Source organism: Onychomys torridus, chromosome 4 (assembly GCF_903995425.1).
Source record: "Onychomys torridus chromosome 4, mOncTor1.1, whole genome shotgun sequence".
Taxonomy (NCBI): Eukaryota; Metazoa; Chordata; class Mammalia; order Rodentia; family Cricetidae; genus Onychomys; species Onychomys torridus.
Genome location: NC_050446.1, coordinates 538,987 through 554,211, shown reverse-complemented (window position 1 = coordinate 554,211; position 15,225 = coordinate 538,987). Strand labels below are relative to the sequence as shown.

The following is a 15,225-nucleotide window of genomic DNA, read 5'->3' as shown; positions in this document are numbered from 1 at the left end:
CACTCTGGGAATGGGACATTCATATGCTACTGTTGATTAAAAAACAAACGAACAAAAACCATCCATTTTCCTTCATAGACTGATTACCTGCAACTACCATGTGCTACTTGCTGGTGAAGTAACTATAAACCAACTAGACCACCACACTAGTGTATACCACCACTCTTCCCTGGAGCATCAGAGCAGCTGCCAGCCTGTCAACCATGGCCTTATCTCCAACAGTTTCATCAGTCACCCTGCTCTTCTTCAGTTGCTGGTAAACTTGGTACATATTTTAAATGACGCATGTTCTGTCCTTGGTGTCTGTGTTTAAATGCATTAAAACTGACTAAACAAAGCGAATCCTCTTCCTTCCTCTGTGAGTTATAGAGATTGTGGCATTTAGATTTCAAGAGAAAAAATCCAAAGCATTTCTTACACTGTAGACAAGCAGGGTGATGACTAGGGGGAGCATAGGCCTTCCAAGACTGGTGGTCACATGGTGACACAGCCTATGACAGTCCTGGGGATGGGAGGATGGGGAGTTGTGTGCATGTGACCCAGAAGGGCAAGTGCTCACTGGCAAAAATAAATACATGAAACAAACTGCTGCCCTCACCCCACCACTTACTCACCTTGATTCAGGAAGTTAATTGCTTTCATGCAAGCATACTCCTCATTGCTGACCTTTAGCTGATGGAACTTGTGATATAGGTAGATGAGCCGCTCAATCACCTCCATCCCTTCATCACTAAATCTGGAGAATAGAGACAGGTTTTTACCTGGGGTACCAATACCAGCAAAGGCCAGGAAGGGTAGACGGAGATTATCTACAATGAGAAGGAAACTCCACTTGGGGGAAACGGAAACCACAGGGAAATCCATGCTGTTGGTCAGCCAGTGTAGATTATGCAACTGTTTCCAGGGTCCAGCAGAGTCAAGGAAAACCAGGTTCAAATTCAACTGCACTACACACAGCTCTGAGTTTAGGAAGGCTATTTGATCCCTGTAAGCTTTGAGATCTCCCTCTGTAAAATGTTTGCCTGCTTATGCTAAGAGCCAAAGAAGATCTGGGGTAGAAACCAAGGTGATAATATTAAGATTCAGCTTTTGTGGAGATGCAGTCTGCAGTATCAATGACAGCTGCCATGGTGACTCTATGAGAGCCTCAGCCACAGTGTAGAAAACACTTCAATTATATTTGTTTAGGCTCACTGTTTCTAGCAAGGCTAAGATTATATACAATAAAATAATCTTACTGATATCCCTGACTTCTGTCCAAGAGGTGAGGAAACACTTGCTGAGTCTTTACACCATAAGAGCCTTTGTGCCGGGCACCTTCTGTTCATTCTCAACCCTAACAGCTAGGTGAAACAATCACTATCAACACAAGACAAGAAACTCAAGTTCAACACGGAGAGGGGACTGGCCCAACACACAACTAGTTGGTGGTGGGATGAGAACCTGAAGCCTGAACTAGCTTCCCAAGGCTCTTCCACTGTCTAAGGTGGTCTACTTAGGCAGAACAGACAGGCTTCCTCAACTATTTACATGTAACTTCTTTCTACCTGATGAATTCTTACATGACCCCAGGTACATAGGTAATAAAATAGGTATACAAATCTAACACTAATAGTAAACCACAGTGAGATTCATCTTATTTCTACTCTTTTTATGTGTTGATGTATGTGGCATGTGTGTGTGCACATGTTCATGTCTGTGTATAAGGGGTATATAAGGCAGCAGAGGTTGACACTGGGTGTCTTTCACTCTTGTTCTCCACCTTACCTTTGGGGATAACAGTCGCTAATTGAATTTGAACCTCACCACTTTGGCTAGAGTGGCTGGCCAGCAAGCTCTGAGGATCTGCGTGTCTCTGCTCCCATTCAGTGCTATAGTTACAGACATTCCCAGATTTTTACATGGGTACAGGTACCTGAACTTGGGGGCCCTCATTCTTACATAGCAAGGATTTACCTACTAAGTCATCTTCCCATTCCCAGTAAATTTATTTTAGGACAATTCTTCGGCATGTATTTTACCATTTACAAAAGATAAAATCAAATTTGCAGACTAATGAGATGGATATACTTGTTATTTTTCCATGGAGAATTAAGTTGCCTCCAAGTAGAACATACAGCAAAGCTTTTTCAGAGCTATTTATTTATTTTGAGTCAAAGTCTCACCATATATCCCTAGCTGGCCTAGAACTCACTACATAAAACAGGCTGGTATCAAACTCAGAGATCTGATTGTCTCTGCCTCCTGAGTGCAGGATTAAATGAGTGTCCCACTACATCTGGCTTAATTGATATCTTGATCTTATAACCATCAATGGTTTAGTATGAAATGGCAGGGTTATTTCAGAAATTGTTGAAAATTCTGTTCTAATCCCAAGTCAAATTCATTCAACAATTTTTTGAAATTAAATTCAAGGCAGAAACTCAAACAGCAAACTTTGTTTTTTAAAAAATAGGTTCTCATGTAGTCCAAGCTGGCTTTGAACTCATCATGCAGTTGAGATAGCTTTCAATTCTCCTGACTCTATCTCCCAAATACTGAAGTTTCAAGACATGTACCACTACATCTGGCTAAAATAAAACTTGATATAATCCAAAAATATATAATTTGACACTTAAAATAATGAGGATTGATGGTCCCCAAAGTCTTTGTTTCCCATAAGTAAACCATCATGTCTCCAAAAGAGCAAAATCTGCAGTGACATGGGACTTGAGTGAGGTACCTCAAGCAAGTGTGGTATGAGGGCATGCACAATTCAAGTGAGCTTTAAGACCGGGGTGGCACAGGAGCTCTGATCAACATGGCCAAGTGCTGCTGAGACACCACAGATTCCCAGGGAGACACTGTGCATACACAGGGCATTTAATTTTGAATTAATGTTTGCTTGTTGAAGTTTAGAAATCTTTTAGTACTGCCATCATTTTGTGCCTTCACTTCAGTTACACAGTGTCATTCATGGTTGTGATACATAGTTTAGGAAGCTGGGCCCCAGCAAAGAGAACTCAAATCTGGCCACAATTTCTACCTAAGGGCTAGAAAACGAGAACTCTGGAGGTAGAACATGTTTTAAGTAAAGAGCCCCTCAGTTAGCTGTGTGAGCTCCTGTGAGCTGTGATGGCTAATTCAAGTTCCTCATTGTTCTAACTCAATGGTTTTTATGACTTTATTAACACTTTCCCAGACTAATAGACAAATTCATATTGAGTTTGTTTAACACCCCTACCAACCATTCTACCCCATGTTGAGAGCTGGGCACTTTTTAGTATATACACACACACACACACACACACACACACACACACACACACACACACACAAACACACATCCTCCTAATTAAAAAAAAGTTACTAATTAAAATCTCCTTTGTTCATGTGTGGTAAAGCTCACAGTGGCCACTGACTGTGCTCCTGACATAAAGGGTCTTTCACAGGCATATTTTCCTGACAACTTGGGAGATGAACCATATACCTCTGTATTAGGATGAGGAAGCAGAAAGAGGTGACTCACTCAAAGTTACACAGTAAGAAGGAGGCAGGGCTTTTGAATTCCAAGCATAGGGGCTTTCCCAAGGCTGTACTACCTACCCTGTCAAATTCTTAAGTGCTACCTGAAAAAGTCTGCCACATGCTATCATGTGAAACCTTAAGAGCTTTATGTTCCCACAGCAGCTTGTTCTGGGGCCTGGCCCTAGGAGGTGCTGGGTACTTCTGGGCAGCTTGCACGATGAGTCTTGGAGGAAGCAGTGTGCCTAGGGGTGAAGACCACTCCTCATAAAAGTACTTGCTGGCTACTTAAGTTGTTGAGAGAGAAAGGGCCTCAATGACAATTCCCTGTAGTATCTGCTTGGAGGAGTAGGGCGGGGATAAGATGAGGTGGGGCATAACAAATAAGGCAGGGAGGATAGTGCTGTCTGGTGGCTGAGCAATGTAGCAAGCACAAGTAACACTCGTCCCTTAATCAGCAGCCCCTTGCCCCAGAGCTCACTATGGCATGGCAGGACCTGCAGGTGTGTGGCTATCATCCAGACCCTGACCTGGCAGCGCCAAATCTGCTCCTGGCTGTCTTGGCCTGGAGGACACAAAGGAGCTCTCAAGTGCTTAGGCCTGTACATATGCCCAAGCTCTGCCCTTTCTTTTGGGCAGACCCCTTCTCCAAATATCTTACAAAAAGCAGCCATCATAGTCCCTTGGCAGTGGTCCCCACTCAGTCTCCACAGCTTAGCTGAAAAGCTTTCCTCCACGCCTGCATCCCACCCTTTGATAAACAAAGCTGGTCTCTGTTCTACAGGCCTGCTTTCTCCTCCAGCCGTTCCTCCTCCACATCTGCCCACTCCACAGTTCTGACACCCCTGTATTCCCTGTCTACAAATTATCAGTATTCAAAGCCATAAAGTTGGACAAACACCCCCATTCTTCTCTTAAGTTCCTATCACACAAGCATTCTAGGACAAGGAAAACATTCCTGCCAGGAGCTCCCAAACCACTGGACCATTCAGTCAGCAATTGAAGCTGACACTATATAAGTTATATGCTATTAAGGGGCAGAGAGGAACAGCTCTCTTTCTCATTCATCTAAATGTACCCTCTTGAGCAGCTCATCAGCTACAGTCTTTAAGGAACCTTCACATCCATATACAAGCCAGATTACAGCTCCAGGATACATTCCAGAAAGTCACTCCTTCTAAGAATCTGGTATAAAGTAATGGTGGAGAGCTCTGGTTTAGGAGCACAACAGATCTACATAGGAATCTTAGCTCCATTTTTTCTACCTTTGTAGCACCAAATTTTCATCTCTCTGAAATTCAAGGTACTTATATCTAAGTCTCATAAGATGGCAGCAAGGACTCAACAGTAACATAAGTAAAACAATGATAAAAATTGGTGCAACAAATCCTGTTGATCATTATATATTTATAGTACTACTATCATTGGCATTTTTCTGTAATAAGGAGCAAAAAGTCTATGTTTCCTGAGCCTGAGAACTTGTCAAAAGTGCCCATTAAAGTCCATCTAACTCAAAGCATCTTTTCCAGGGAGTGAAAGGGTGTTGATTAGGGCTGGGAGCAGTCCCCGGCTGGTGCTACAATCTGCTTTAAATCACATTGTATTTGATAACAGTCTGATGAGGAGTAAGCACCATAAACTTGATTCAGTATTGAAGAGAAAAGGAGCTAGTCGTGCATCATCTGGGAAGATTTTCCTGACAGCGAGCACTCACACTCAGGAGCTGTGGAGAAGCAAAGGCTGCCTGGGGAGTGGGAGTAGAACAGAAAAGTAAGAAAGAGCTATGGCCAATTAAGACTCTACATCCTGGGCTTCTAGCAGAAAGAGGATGCTTGGCAGTGATGAACCTAATTCCAGAGGTTCATCTTCCAGATCTTATGACCTACATGCGACTCAGACTTCACAGACACCCAAGCCAAACACAGAGTGTCTTATCTCCTATCTTGTTCTTCCTTGATGCTTTATGCTGGCTAAAATAACCTGTGCCCACCTGCACAGCAACTACCCACAACTTTCCTTACTCACAGAAGTCCTGCTGACTCCATGTCTGTGACACCGCTAGCTTGGTGTTGCCTTCTCTTCCCATATCATTGCTCTGTCATCCAGGCCTTCTTGTCCTTAGCACAGAAACAGAGCAGCCTCCTGCTCAACCATGCTCTAGTCCTGACCACACCAAACAGCCATAGAATGCTTTCTCAAAAGTAAATCGCCCAAGTAATTCCTGTGATGAAATGCTACTAACAAATCAAATCCAAAGTCTTCTTTCTCTTTTTGTGTTTTTAAGGCAGGGTCTCACCAGGTACCCCAGGCTGTCCTGGAACTTGCTCTGTAGACCAGGCTAGTGTTAAACTCAGAGATTCTCCTGCCTTTGGCCAGTTCTGGGACTGGACCACCATGCCCAGCTCTTCTAGGGTCTCCCTGAAACTTGTTCTGTAGACCAGGTTGTCCTCTCCTGCCTTCATCTTGATCTCTCTATACCGTACTTAGAAAATTCTCATTTTAAAATGCAGCTCAAATGTCTGTTTTTTGTGGTAAGCCAGTATGCAAGGACATCCTTCATTTCTTAGTCTGGGTTTGAATAGTCCTTATATTCTCCTCAATCTCCTTCAATATGACCTTACGTTGAGATTGTATCTGTTACTAGAAAATGAGAATTGGGACTCTCAGAGTCAGAAACTATGTCTAAGTTGGTGTGGTAGTACATAGCTATTACACTGAAGCTACTCAGAAGACCAAAGCAGGAGGATTCAAAGTTTGAGGCCTGCCTGGGAAACTTAGTGAGATCTTATCTCAAAATAAATGAGAAATGGTTAGGGATGTTATCTCAATGGTAGAGTACTTACATAGCATGTGTAAGGCCTTGGGTTTAAATCTCTGGAACCAGAAAGGAAGGGAGTGAGGGAATAAAAAAGGAATGAAAGACAGAAACCTTATCTGCATGGTTTGTGTTCTGAGAATCCTTGCCCCTGACAATTCCTAACATAGTCAATGCTGACGAGGACCTGAAAAACCTTCTAAGCTGTAGGGAGCAGAACCTAGAGGCTGATTCCACTGCAGCTGTAGGCAGTCCATCCCAGGAAGAGATAGTAGTTCCCAGAAAAACAGGGTGGCTGGGCTCCCTGAGGCCAAATCTACAAACCAACAATATCACAGCTTACTGCTATCCAAACAGCCCGTCAATCCAAAGTTATGAGCTGGAGACAGAAATTTGATGGAAACAATGAATTAGAGGCTCTAGACACAGGATTATTAGGTCATCTGTAAAATTAGACAGCTCTGTTTATAGGACAAAATGTCAGGTAGGTGCACCCTGAAGCCAGTAAGCAAGGAAACGCTAGAAAAGCAATAGAGAGTCAGTTCCCAGACCCTCACTCAGCTGTGCACAAAGCTCCTGAAGGACTTGAAGTTTTGCTCCCTGCTTAAGTGTTGGCCTTGTTTTTATGTAACACACAGGATGGTGGGACTCATGTATCCCAGTCCCATGAAGAGAATTATGGGAGTTGGTACCTTATCTCCTCTATATCTAAATAAATATCCTTGTTCTGGGTACCTTTAAATTGTATGACTTCTATTATTTAAACTGTCAAAAAAAGTAGCTTATTGAAATGTCTATTTAAATGTGAATTGAGCTATGTTAAGACATTTCATATGGATGAATTAATAAACAAGAAAAGTTATTGAAACAGATACAAGTCTTAATTTGTGGGTCAGAAATTAAGGGTCCCATTTTCCCTAGGTCTTCAAAAAAAGTGACTAAAATAGTACGTGGATAGGTCACAGAAGCAGCAGGGAGGAGAAAGGCTGTTCTAGGGGAGGTTAGAGGATGCCGGTTAGCCAGAAGGAAACCTTATGGCAAAGAACAGCCAGGAGATCAGCTTGGCTCAGTGCTATGCTCTTAACATCTCACCCCACCTCAGGCACCACAAAAGAGTAAACAGTCAGGTAGAATGCAGACGGTGGGGATGGGAGTTATGGGATAAGCTCAAGACTAGGCTCTAGATTAAAATAAAAAACCCTTAAGGGCCAGGTTCTCTGAACTTCAACCTTGTCCATCTATAAACAAGCACAATGGAGACTATGCTACTATAAGTGTAAGAAAGAATCAGTAATATAAAGCTGCCTACAAATGATACCAAGGTGACTTCCAAGTCCAGAGTCCCTTCCCTTGGGGGCAGAGTTTAGATTTCCCACTAACACAGGCATAACATTAAAGCAATAGTTTAGCACTGCCAATCTGACTGACACTTACTCATCATCCCTGCCTTGTTGGAGAGGTACATACCTATTCTATTCACTTAGAACCTGTGATTTGGCCGATGACAGGGTAGTATTAAAATCCAAGTCTGAGGGATTCAATGCTCCCCCTTTGGAGACTAGGTAGCCTTGCTTCACAGCAAGGATGATGGCTTGGTTGCTCCAAATGTCCTCCCCAGTCAGCAGCTCTCACCTGTGTAGTTCTTCATCAGAGGGTGAGTACTTGGCAGTGACATCAGCCAGCTCCCCAAAGATTTGTTTGCTATAAACTGTGAGGGAAGAGAGCAGAATCAACTCCTGCCATGTAGAGCTCAAGAGGCACGTGTAATCCTTGATTGAGAGCTCGCAGAAGAAAGGCAGCTTCTTGATCCAGGCAATCTGCCTAAAGAGCAACTCGTCGGCCAGGCGGCAAAGCAAAGCAAATAGCTCTGCCTGTGTCACAGCATATCTGGAGGTAGGGACAGGACAGAGTCACTTCCATCAGCCAGAGAGTGAGGGCAGGAGCAAAGGAGGAGGGCATTCCTTGAGGGCACAGTATGTCCTTGGCATGGATTTCCAGTTTTACTCAACTTCTTATAAAGAGGTAGGGCTGGGACCAGAAAAAGGCTGGGGTGGGGTTGGGGAGCAGTGAGATGATTTGCTGAGAAGAGGCTACTGAGGGGAAAGGAGGTTTAGAAACTTCTGGAGTTATGAGGGAACAACACTCTTAATGTTGATGTTCTCTTATGTTTCATGCCCTAGAAGAAATTCTTATTCATTCCCGCTCTAGTTTTGGTAATGAAAACTCTAAAGGGGTGGGTATGAAGCATATCCAGTATAAGGAACAACAACTACACATGCAAGAAAACAAAACCCAAAGCCAAACATGCCCAAGGGCCAGACTGCAGAAGAGAACAGAGGCATTCAGAAGCCTTTCCTGTCTTCACTGTGCCCCCTGGTGGTGAATAGTTCAGGAACCAGAGTTGCTTAGCCTTTCCAATAAGCTATTTCTCAGCTCTAGCCCACAGGGACCTCTGAGTCTCCGCTTTATTCCTCTCACAGTCCCTGCCTGGTCCCTTGTCCTCCTCTTCCTCATACCCTACATAAAAGCTCTGGGGGGTACTTTCTGTATGTGTTTAGATCTACTCTCCTGAAACTGAAGCCTAGCTGAGGATCTCAGGATACCCTCTGGGAGGCTCGACTCTAGCAACCCATGTTCTGTACCTAAGAAGTAATGGGTGTAAGAATGGGCGGCCCAGATGCTACATAACACCCAAAAAGAGTCAAATGCAGACTGAGGTATCTTTTCCACCCATTCAGGCCACCCAAAAGCGCTAGTCACATGCCATAGGTTACTCATGGGCATGTTGGCTAGGAATATAGACAGGTCACAACCAATTAGGGCTTGAATAATTTAAAAACCTTAGGCCCGATGTAGAGCTTATTTCTGACACAAAAGCAATCATTTCAGGGTTTGGTTTGCCTAGAACCACAGAGAAATGAAGGCTCTTCAATCCTAATTTCATAGGAACTGAAAAGTAACCTGAACTCTCTGATAATGTATGCTTAAGGAAACATAAGGGACCAATACCTCCAGTGACAAAGATGGGGATACAATTGGTGCATGGTAGGGACAGTTTGAGAGGCCAAGCAGGGCAGAATTCACTCACCCATCTTCAATCAACATGGGTGTGCCCAATGGCTCCAGGTCTTCAGCTGACATCAGCTGGTGAATCAGGCTGTAGGACTGAGGGTCCAGGCTTCGAGCTTGTGGGGGCAGAAGTGGTGAGTGGCCAGAATAGCTAAAAAGGTGTGGTATGTATTGATAGTGTGGAGGCACTGACATCCCCATGTACTGATCCCTGAATGTCATGAATCCATTTAGTTCCACAGACCTACTGGAGAGAAAAACTTCACATCAGGAAAAGCCATGGCAGGTTGAGTACCTGCTCAAAGGAATAAGTCAGGAGATGGCTGAGGTGTTCTCTGGTCATGAAGTCTGTGACTAATCAATTGATGGGACAAAATTAAAGCTTACATGCACATCTACCCTATTACATTCCATCCATGAGACAAGGACTCTGTGTGGGTACAGAAACATGGGGCTCACCATTGGCAAACTCAGTAACAGCAGAATAGGAGATATAAATAAATATGGATTAAATGGCATCTTTGTACTTTGTACTCATGATAGGCAGGTGCTATGCCACTGTGCTATATCCTAGTGCTCTTCTATCTTCTAACATTATATTTGGAGACCCTGTCCCTAAGGCTAGTTGCCAGGGCTAACCTTGATTTCACTGTGTAGCCCAAGCAGGTCTTGAAGTTATGATTCTCCTGCCTCAACCTCCTGGATAATTGGGACAATAGGTCTTCACCTCCAAGCCCAGCTTGGAAGAGTTTTTTTTTTGTTTTTTTTTTTTTTTTTAAGTGTAAGTCTCATTTAATTTGTCCAAGGTGTTTTTACTTCTGTCTTTATGAAGCCATCTCTTTACATGGGCTTTGGTGGAGGTCCTGGTGCAGCACCAGCAGGTCTAAATTGTGGTAAGGTGTTTGGTCTTTGCGGGCTTCACAGGATCAATTCCTGACTACCTTGCTATGAACAGCACAGCTCACGCAGTAGTGCAGCTTGGCATAGAGTCTAGGAAGCACATAAGTGTCGAAGACACTTGCTTCAGATGTGTCCCTGACAGCAGCGGCCTCTACAGTGTTCCGAATGATGGACTCCTTAATGGCCTTGTCTTTGGGCATGAACTGGGCGCAGTTTGTGCAGCGAACTGGCTGCACAAGGCCTTTTTGGCACAACCGTTGTTACTTCTTTTTTTGGTCATCTTGGAGCCAAGAGCCAAAAAAGTGGAAGATTTTTTAATATATACCAGTAGACTATTGTAACAAAAATGTGTGTTTACATTGTTGTTTTAACTACTAGGAAAACAAGGGCACAGGACAGGCTAAGTGGACTTAATTAGTCCAAAAACCAAATCTAGTACCTAGAATGGAATATAGCTGAGGTCCTTAAGTCCCTAACTACTAAAAGGAAAGAGTGAGGGAACAGCTGAATGGGAGAAAAAGCTCTAAATGAGTCTAAAGAGGAAGGCAGGCTCTTCCCTGTTTCCTTGCTTTTGGAGAAACCTAACCATTTTCTCAATTAACTATAAAAAAAGACATCTATTTATTTAGACCTGTACATCTGTATAAGAGTACATGAGTGAGTGGATTTCACGACGTACATGTGAAGGGAGAGGACAACTACTGGGAGCTCTCTTCTTCCACCTTGGTTATCTCGGGTAGTCAGGGTTGGCAGCAGGTGCCTTTACCTGATGAACCATTTCACCAGCCCATTGCTAATTAACATTTTGAAAATCATTTAGCTTTTCCTAGATGTATCTCTTAAAACTGAGTTTAGCAAACTACAGCCTACAGGCCAGATCTAGCCTAGGATCTATTTTTGGTAGATTTAAGTTTTATTGAAACGAAGCCACACTCACTGCTTTACATATGTTGTGTGCTGCTTTTGAGCCACTGAGGCAGAGTTGGGGAGCTGGCACCCAGGCCAGGCTTAGAAAGTCTAAAATAGTTACTATATTAAATTTTTGTTTGTTTGTTTGTAGAAGGCTCTCTATGCAGCCCTGCCTGTCCTGGAAAGACTTTTTTTTTTTTTAAAAGAGAATTTCTTTATCATTTGCATATGTGATTGTATACATGTGTATAGGCCTGATCAGGGTTGATGTCTTTCTCAATGGCTCTCCATCTTATGCTTTTGAGAGAGGGTGTCTAACAGGACTTGGAGCATACCAATTCAGCTAAAATAGCTGGCCAGTGAGCCCCAGTGGCCACAGTCTCCCTAGTGCTAGGAGGAGACAAAGTCTATATATTCCTCACTGTATCTGGCTTTTATGTGGATGCTGGGGATCAAACTTGGGGCCTCATGAATGCAGAGCAAACACTTTACTGACTGAGCCATCTCCACAGGCCTTACTTTGTGACATTTTTTTAAAAAAAATTTATTTATTTATGTATATGAGTGCTCTGTCTGCATGTTTGCCTGCATGTCAGAAGAGGTTATCAGATCCCATTACAGATGGTTGTGAGCAACCATGTTGGTGCTGGGAATTGAATTTTGGACCTGTGGAAGAGCAGCCAGTGCTCTTAACTGCTGAGCCATCTCTCCAGCCCCCTATTATGTGCCATTTCAAGAAAATATTTGTTAATTCTTGTACTATATGAAAGACTTCTGAGGTGAGAAGCCCGTCCATTGTAGCTGAAAGCTATTAGCTAACTTAAGAAAGCATGATTGCCTCAAGAGGCTTTAATCTTGAATTCCCCAATAACATTGACTCTGGTGAGTCAGAAAAACTGTTCACTCAATTCTGCAGTCAGTGTATTGAAATGTTATTCTTCTAAATGAAGCCCATGTGGGCATGCATAGAAGAGGCACTTATCAGTCTGCAAAAGAGACAGAGGTTTTGTTTTAGTCTTGGAAAAAGACTGGGCTTGCAAAGCTGGCCTTGTACCATCCTGGTCCCCAAGAGCCTGAGGGACCAAGGGCACAAAGGCTGAGACAGCCTGGTAGACGAGCATTCTACCAGAGGTTATTTGGAGGGCTACTTGCTGGGTGGTCCCTTGTTGACGATATTGAGTTTGCCTTTAGCTCACCTGGATGACAGTGTGGAGCCTGGTGAGGGCTGGTTGCTCTCTGAAGCCCTGTTCCCAGGGGAACTGTGGTCGCTGTCACCATGGTTGCCCCAGTGATTGGCTTCTTCTTCAAACTCCTGTCCAGACATGATTCTTTCAATCTCTTCTTCTGATATCTTTGACAAGAAATGGACACATGTCAGATCTGGTACTGCAGATAGCTCCTGTTATGTCTGTAGGACTCAAGAGTTTATAGTTCAGATTTCTCATCCTCTATGGACTTCTTTGGCTATGCCCAGTATATTTGGACACAGTCTTGGGACACTTGCCTCCTAGAACCACGACTTTCCCCCCTTGCCCATTTACTCTACCTTCAAGCCACAAAGTTTATTCCTCAACTCTTTGAGTCTTCACTTTCCTAACTGAAACTCCATTCTTCAATGATAATCTCCTACTTGCTCTACCCAATAATATTATTTCCTTTGTAAAATTATCTACCATTATTTACTATCCATAATTATGTAGATTCTGAGAAAGGAAGGGCAACATTGTGGTTAATGGTATAAATTCTGGAAGCAGACCACCTTTTTTAAATCCAGAGTATACCACTTCTTTTTTGTTTTTGTTTTTGTTTTTGTTTTTTGAGACAGGGTTTCTCTGTGTAGCTTTGTACCTTTCCTGGAACTCACTTGGGTAGCCCAGGTTGGCCTCGAACTCACAGAGATCCACCTGCCTCTGGCTCCTGAGTGCTGGGACAAAGTGTGCGCCACTACCGCCCAGCCCAGAGTATACTACTTCTAACACAAACTTGGCAAAGTAACTGAACTATCTCAAGTGAAGTACCTCAAAATCCCTACCTCACTGGATTCTTGTGAGGATTAATCAAATTAAATACTTAGGAGCCTAGCAAGAATAACAATTACAAAAGCACTGAGAGTTACAATATCATCATCTTTGGGTTGATTTGTTTGAGACAGGGTCTTGATGCAGTGTCTAGGCTAGTCTGAAATTCCTAGGTTCAAGCAGTCCTTCTGCTTCAGTCTTCCAAGTTGCTGAGACTATGGGTGTGTGTCACCAAACTGGGTTGTCAGAACCCAGTTACAGAACACTTACAGTAACATATCATTAAAACATCCTCTATAGCCAGGCAGTGGTGGCGCACGCCTTTATTCCCAACACTTGGGAGGTAGAGGCAGGCAGATCTCTGTGAGTTTGAGACCAACCTGGTATACATAGCAAGTTCCAGGACAGGCACCAAAGCTACACAGAGAAACCCTGTTTAAAACAAACAAACAAACAAACAAACAAAACAATCCTCTGTAATAGCTAAAACCTAAAAAAGAAGTATAGAATAAATGGATATTGAGTAAGTGGTGTTCATTTGTTAAGGACTGACAAGTACTTACACATAGATTTTTTTTTTTAAAAAGAAAGATATCACCTAGTCTATTAAATAAAACTTGGAAAAAAATTTCACAGCTCATATAAGTCATACTGAATGTACCTAGATGTGGTCAGGGTATGAGGAAGAAACAGAAATATGCCAGCACTCACTCCAGTACTCTATAGAGAACAAATAATCTGTAAGTTTCTAACCTAGGGCTGAGGCCTAACTGGTCACAGTCAACACAGAGCAGAGTAAGTGCTAAGGAGGAGGGGCCAGGAAAATTTTTATATGTTGTTTCTATGGAAACCACAAAGGCTATTTTCTCCCAGGCCTGTTTGGCTCAAACCTGAATATGTATTTGTTTTACTGGCCTCTAAGAAAACCCTGAACTGTCATGGTCATAAACAGAAGCTTTCAGAACGCTACGCTACAAGAGCAGTGAGATGGCTCAGCAGGGAAATGTGCCTGACATGCCAGCCTGAGGACCTGAGTTCAACCCCTGGAAACCATGTAAAAGTGCAAGGAGAAAACAGACACCTCCAATAATGAACTGTGGCACTCGTGAGCCTGCATACACACATCACACATGTGAACATTCAAGGACACACATGTACAAACATATACACAGTAATAATAAAGTCTTCTCTCATATATTATATCCTGATTGCAGTTTCCCCTCCCACCACTCCTCCCAGTAATAATAAAGTTGCTTTTTGTGTTTTTTGGTTTTTCAACACAGGATTTCTCTGTGTAACAGCCTTGGCTGCCCTGGATCTTGATCTGTAGACCAGGCTGGCCTTGAACTCACAGAGATCCACCTGCCTCTCCCTCCTGAGTGCTGGGATTAAAGGTGTGTGCCACCACTGCCTGGCATAATAAAAAAAATTTTTTAAAGAAAATAACTGAACATTAATAAGGGGCTAGGCAATAAGGAACAAACTAGTAGATAAACAAAGGAGTTGGTCTGAAATCGTTTGGTGCATACATTGAAATGGAGTAATTGTTTTTTAAAATAAAGTCAGATATACCTAAAAAACAAACTCCAGCTTTTCTCTTTAGGGTCTTTAGAACCCTGCAATCATTGCCACCTGAGTGACAGTGCTGACAGCAAGAATAGAGGTTGAGGGACTGAGTGAAAAGAGCCAACCCATGAAGGCAGTTTACTCCAGTTGGAATTTGTGACTGCTTTACTCTGTGGGCCCCATGGGACAGTAGGCAATCACTGATACACTGATTACATAGAGGACAGAACTTGTTGGGGATGCTTAACCTAGGTTCTAATTTCATTTGTTACTTCCTAGCTAGAAGCTCCTGGGAGAGTCCAGTTCCTGGAGCTCTCTGTGCTTCAACTTCTCTGCCTGCAAACAGAGGCATATTACTCCTTGGTAGCTCATGGCTATCCCGTCAGAGCCAGAGCAGAGAAGAATACAGATCAAAGTCAGATAGACTTGTGAGTTAACTCAAGA

At 43.1% G+C, this 15,225-nt stretch overlaps 1 protein-coding gene and 1 pseudogene across 3 annotated transcripts in view; both read right to left on the bottom strand.

Annotated features, from left to right (window-relative positions):
• Window positions 1–15,225, bottom strand: part of Nr6a1 (nuclear receptor subfamily 6 group A member 1) — a 189,488-nt gene that overhangs the window by 4,075 nt on the left and 170,188 nt on the right. For 2 of the 3 annotated variants that reach the window (XM_036185297.1, XM_036185299.1), the window contains 4 exons: window positions 12,394–12,548; window positions 9,408–9,635; window positions 7,952–8,206; window positions 615–736 (listed from right to left, as the gene is read on the bottom strand). In XM_036185297.1, coding sequence (XP_036041190.1) covers window positions 615–736; window positions 7,952–8,206; window positions 9,408–9,635; window positions 12,394–12,548 — 760 coding nt within the window. The remainder of the gene's footprint in view (window positions 1–614; window positions 737–7,951; window positions 8,207–9,407; window positions 9,636–12,393; window positions 12,549–15,225) is intronic. The other variant, XM_036185298.1, reaches the window with a different exon arrangement.
• Window positions 10,203–10,568, bottom strand: LOC118582434 (annotated as a pseudogene).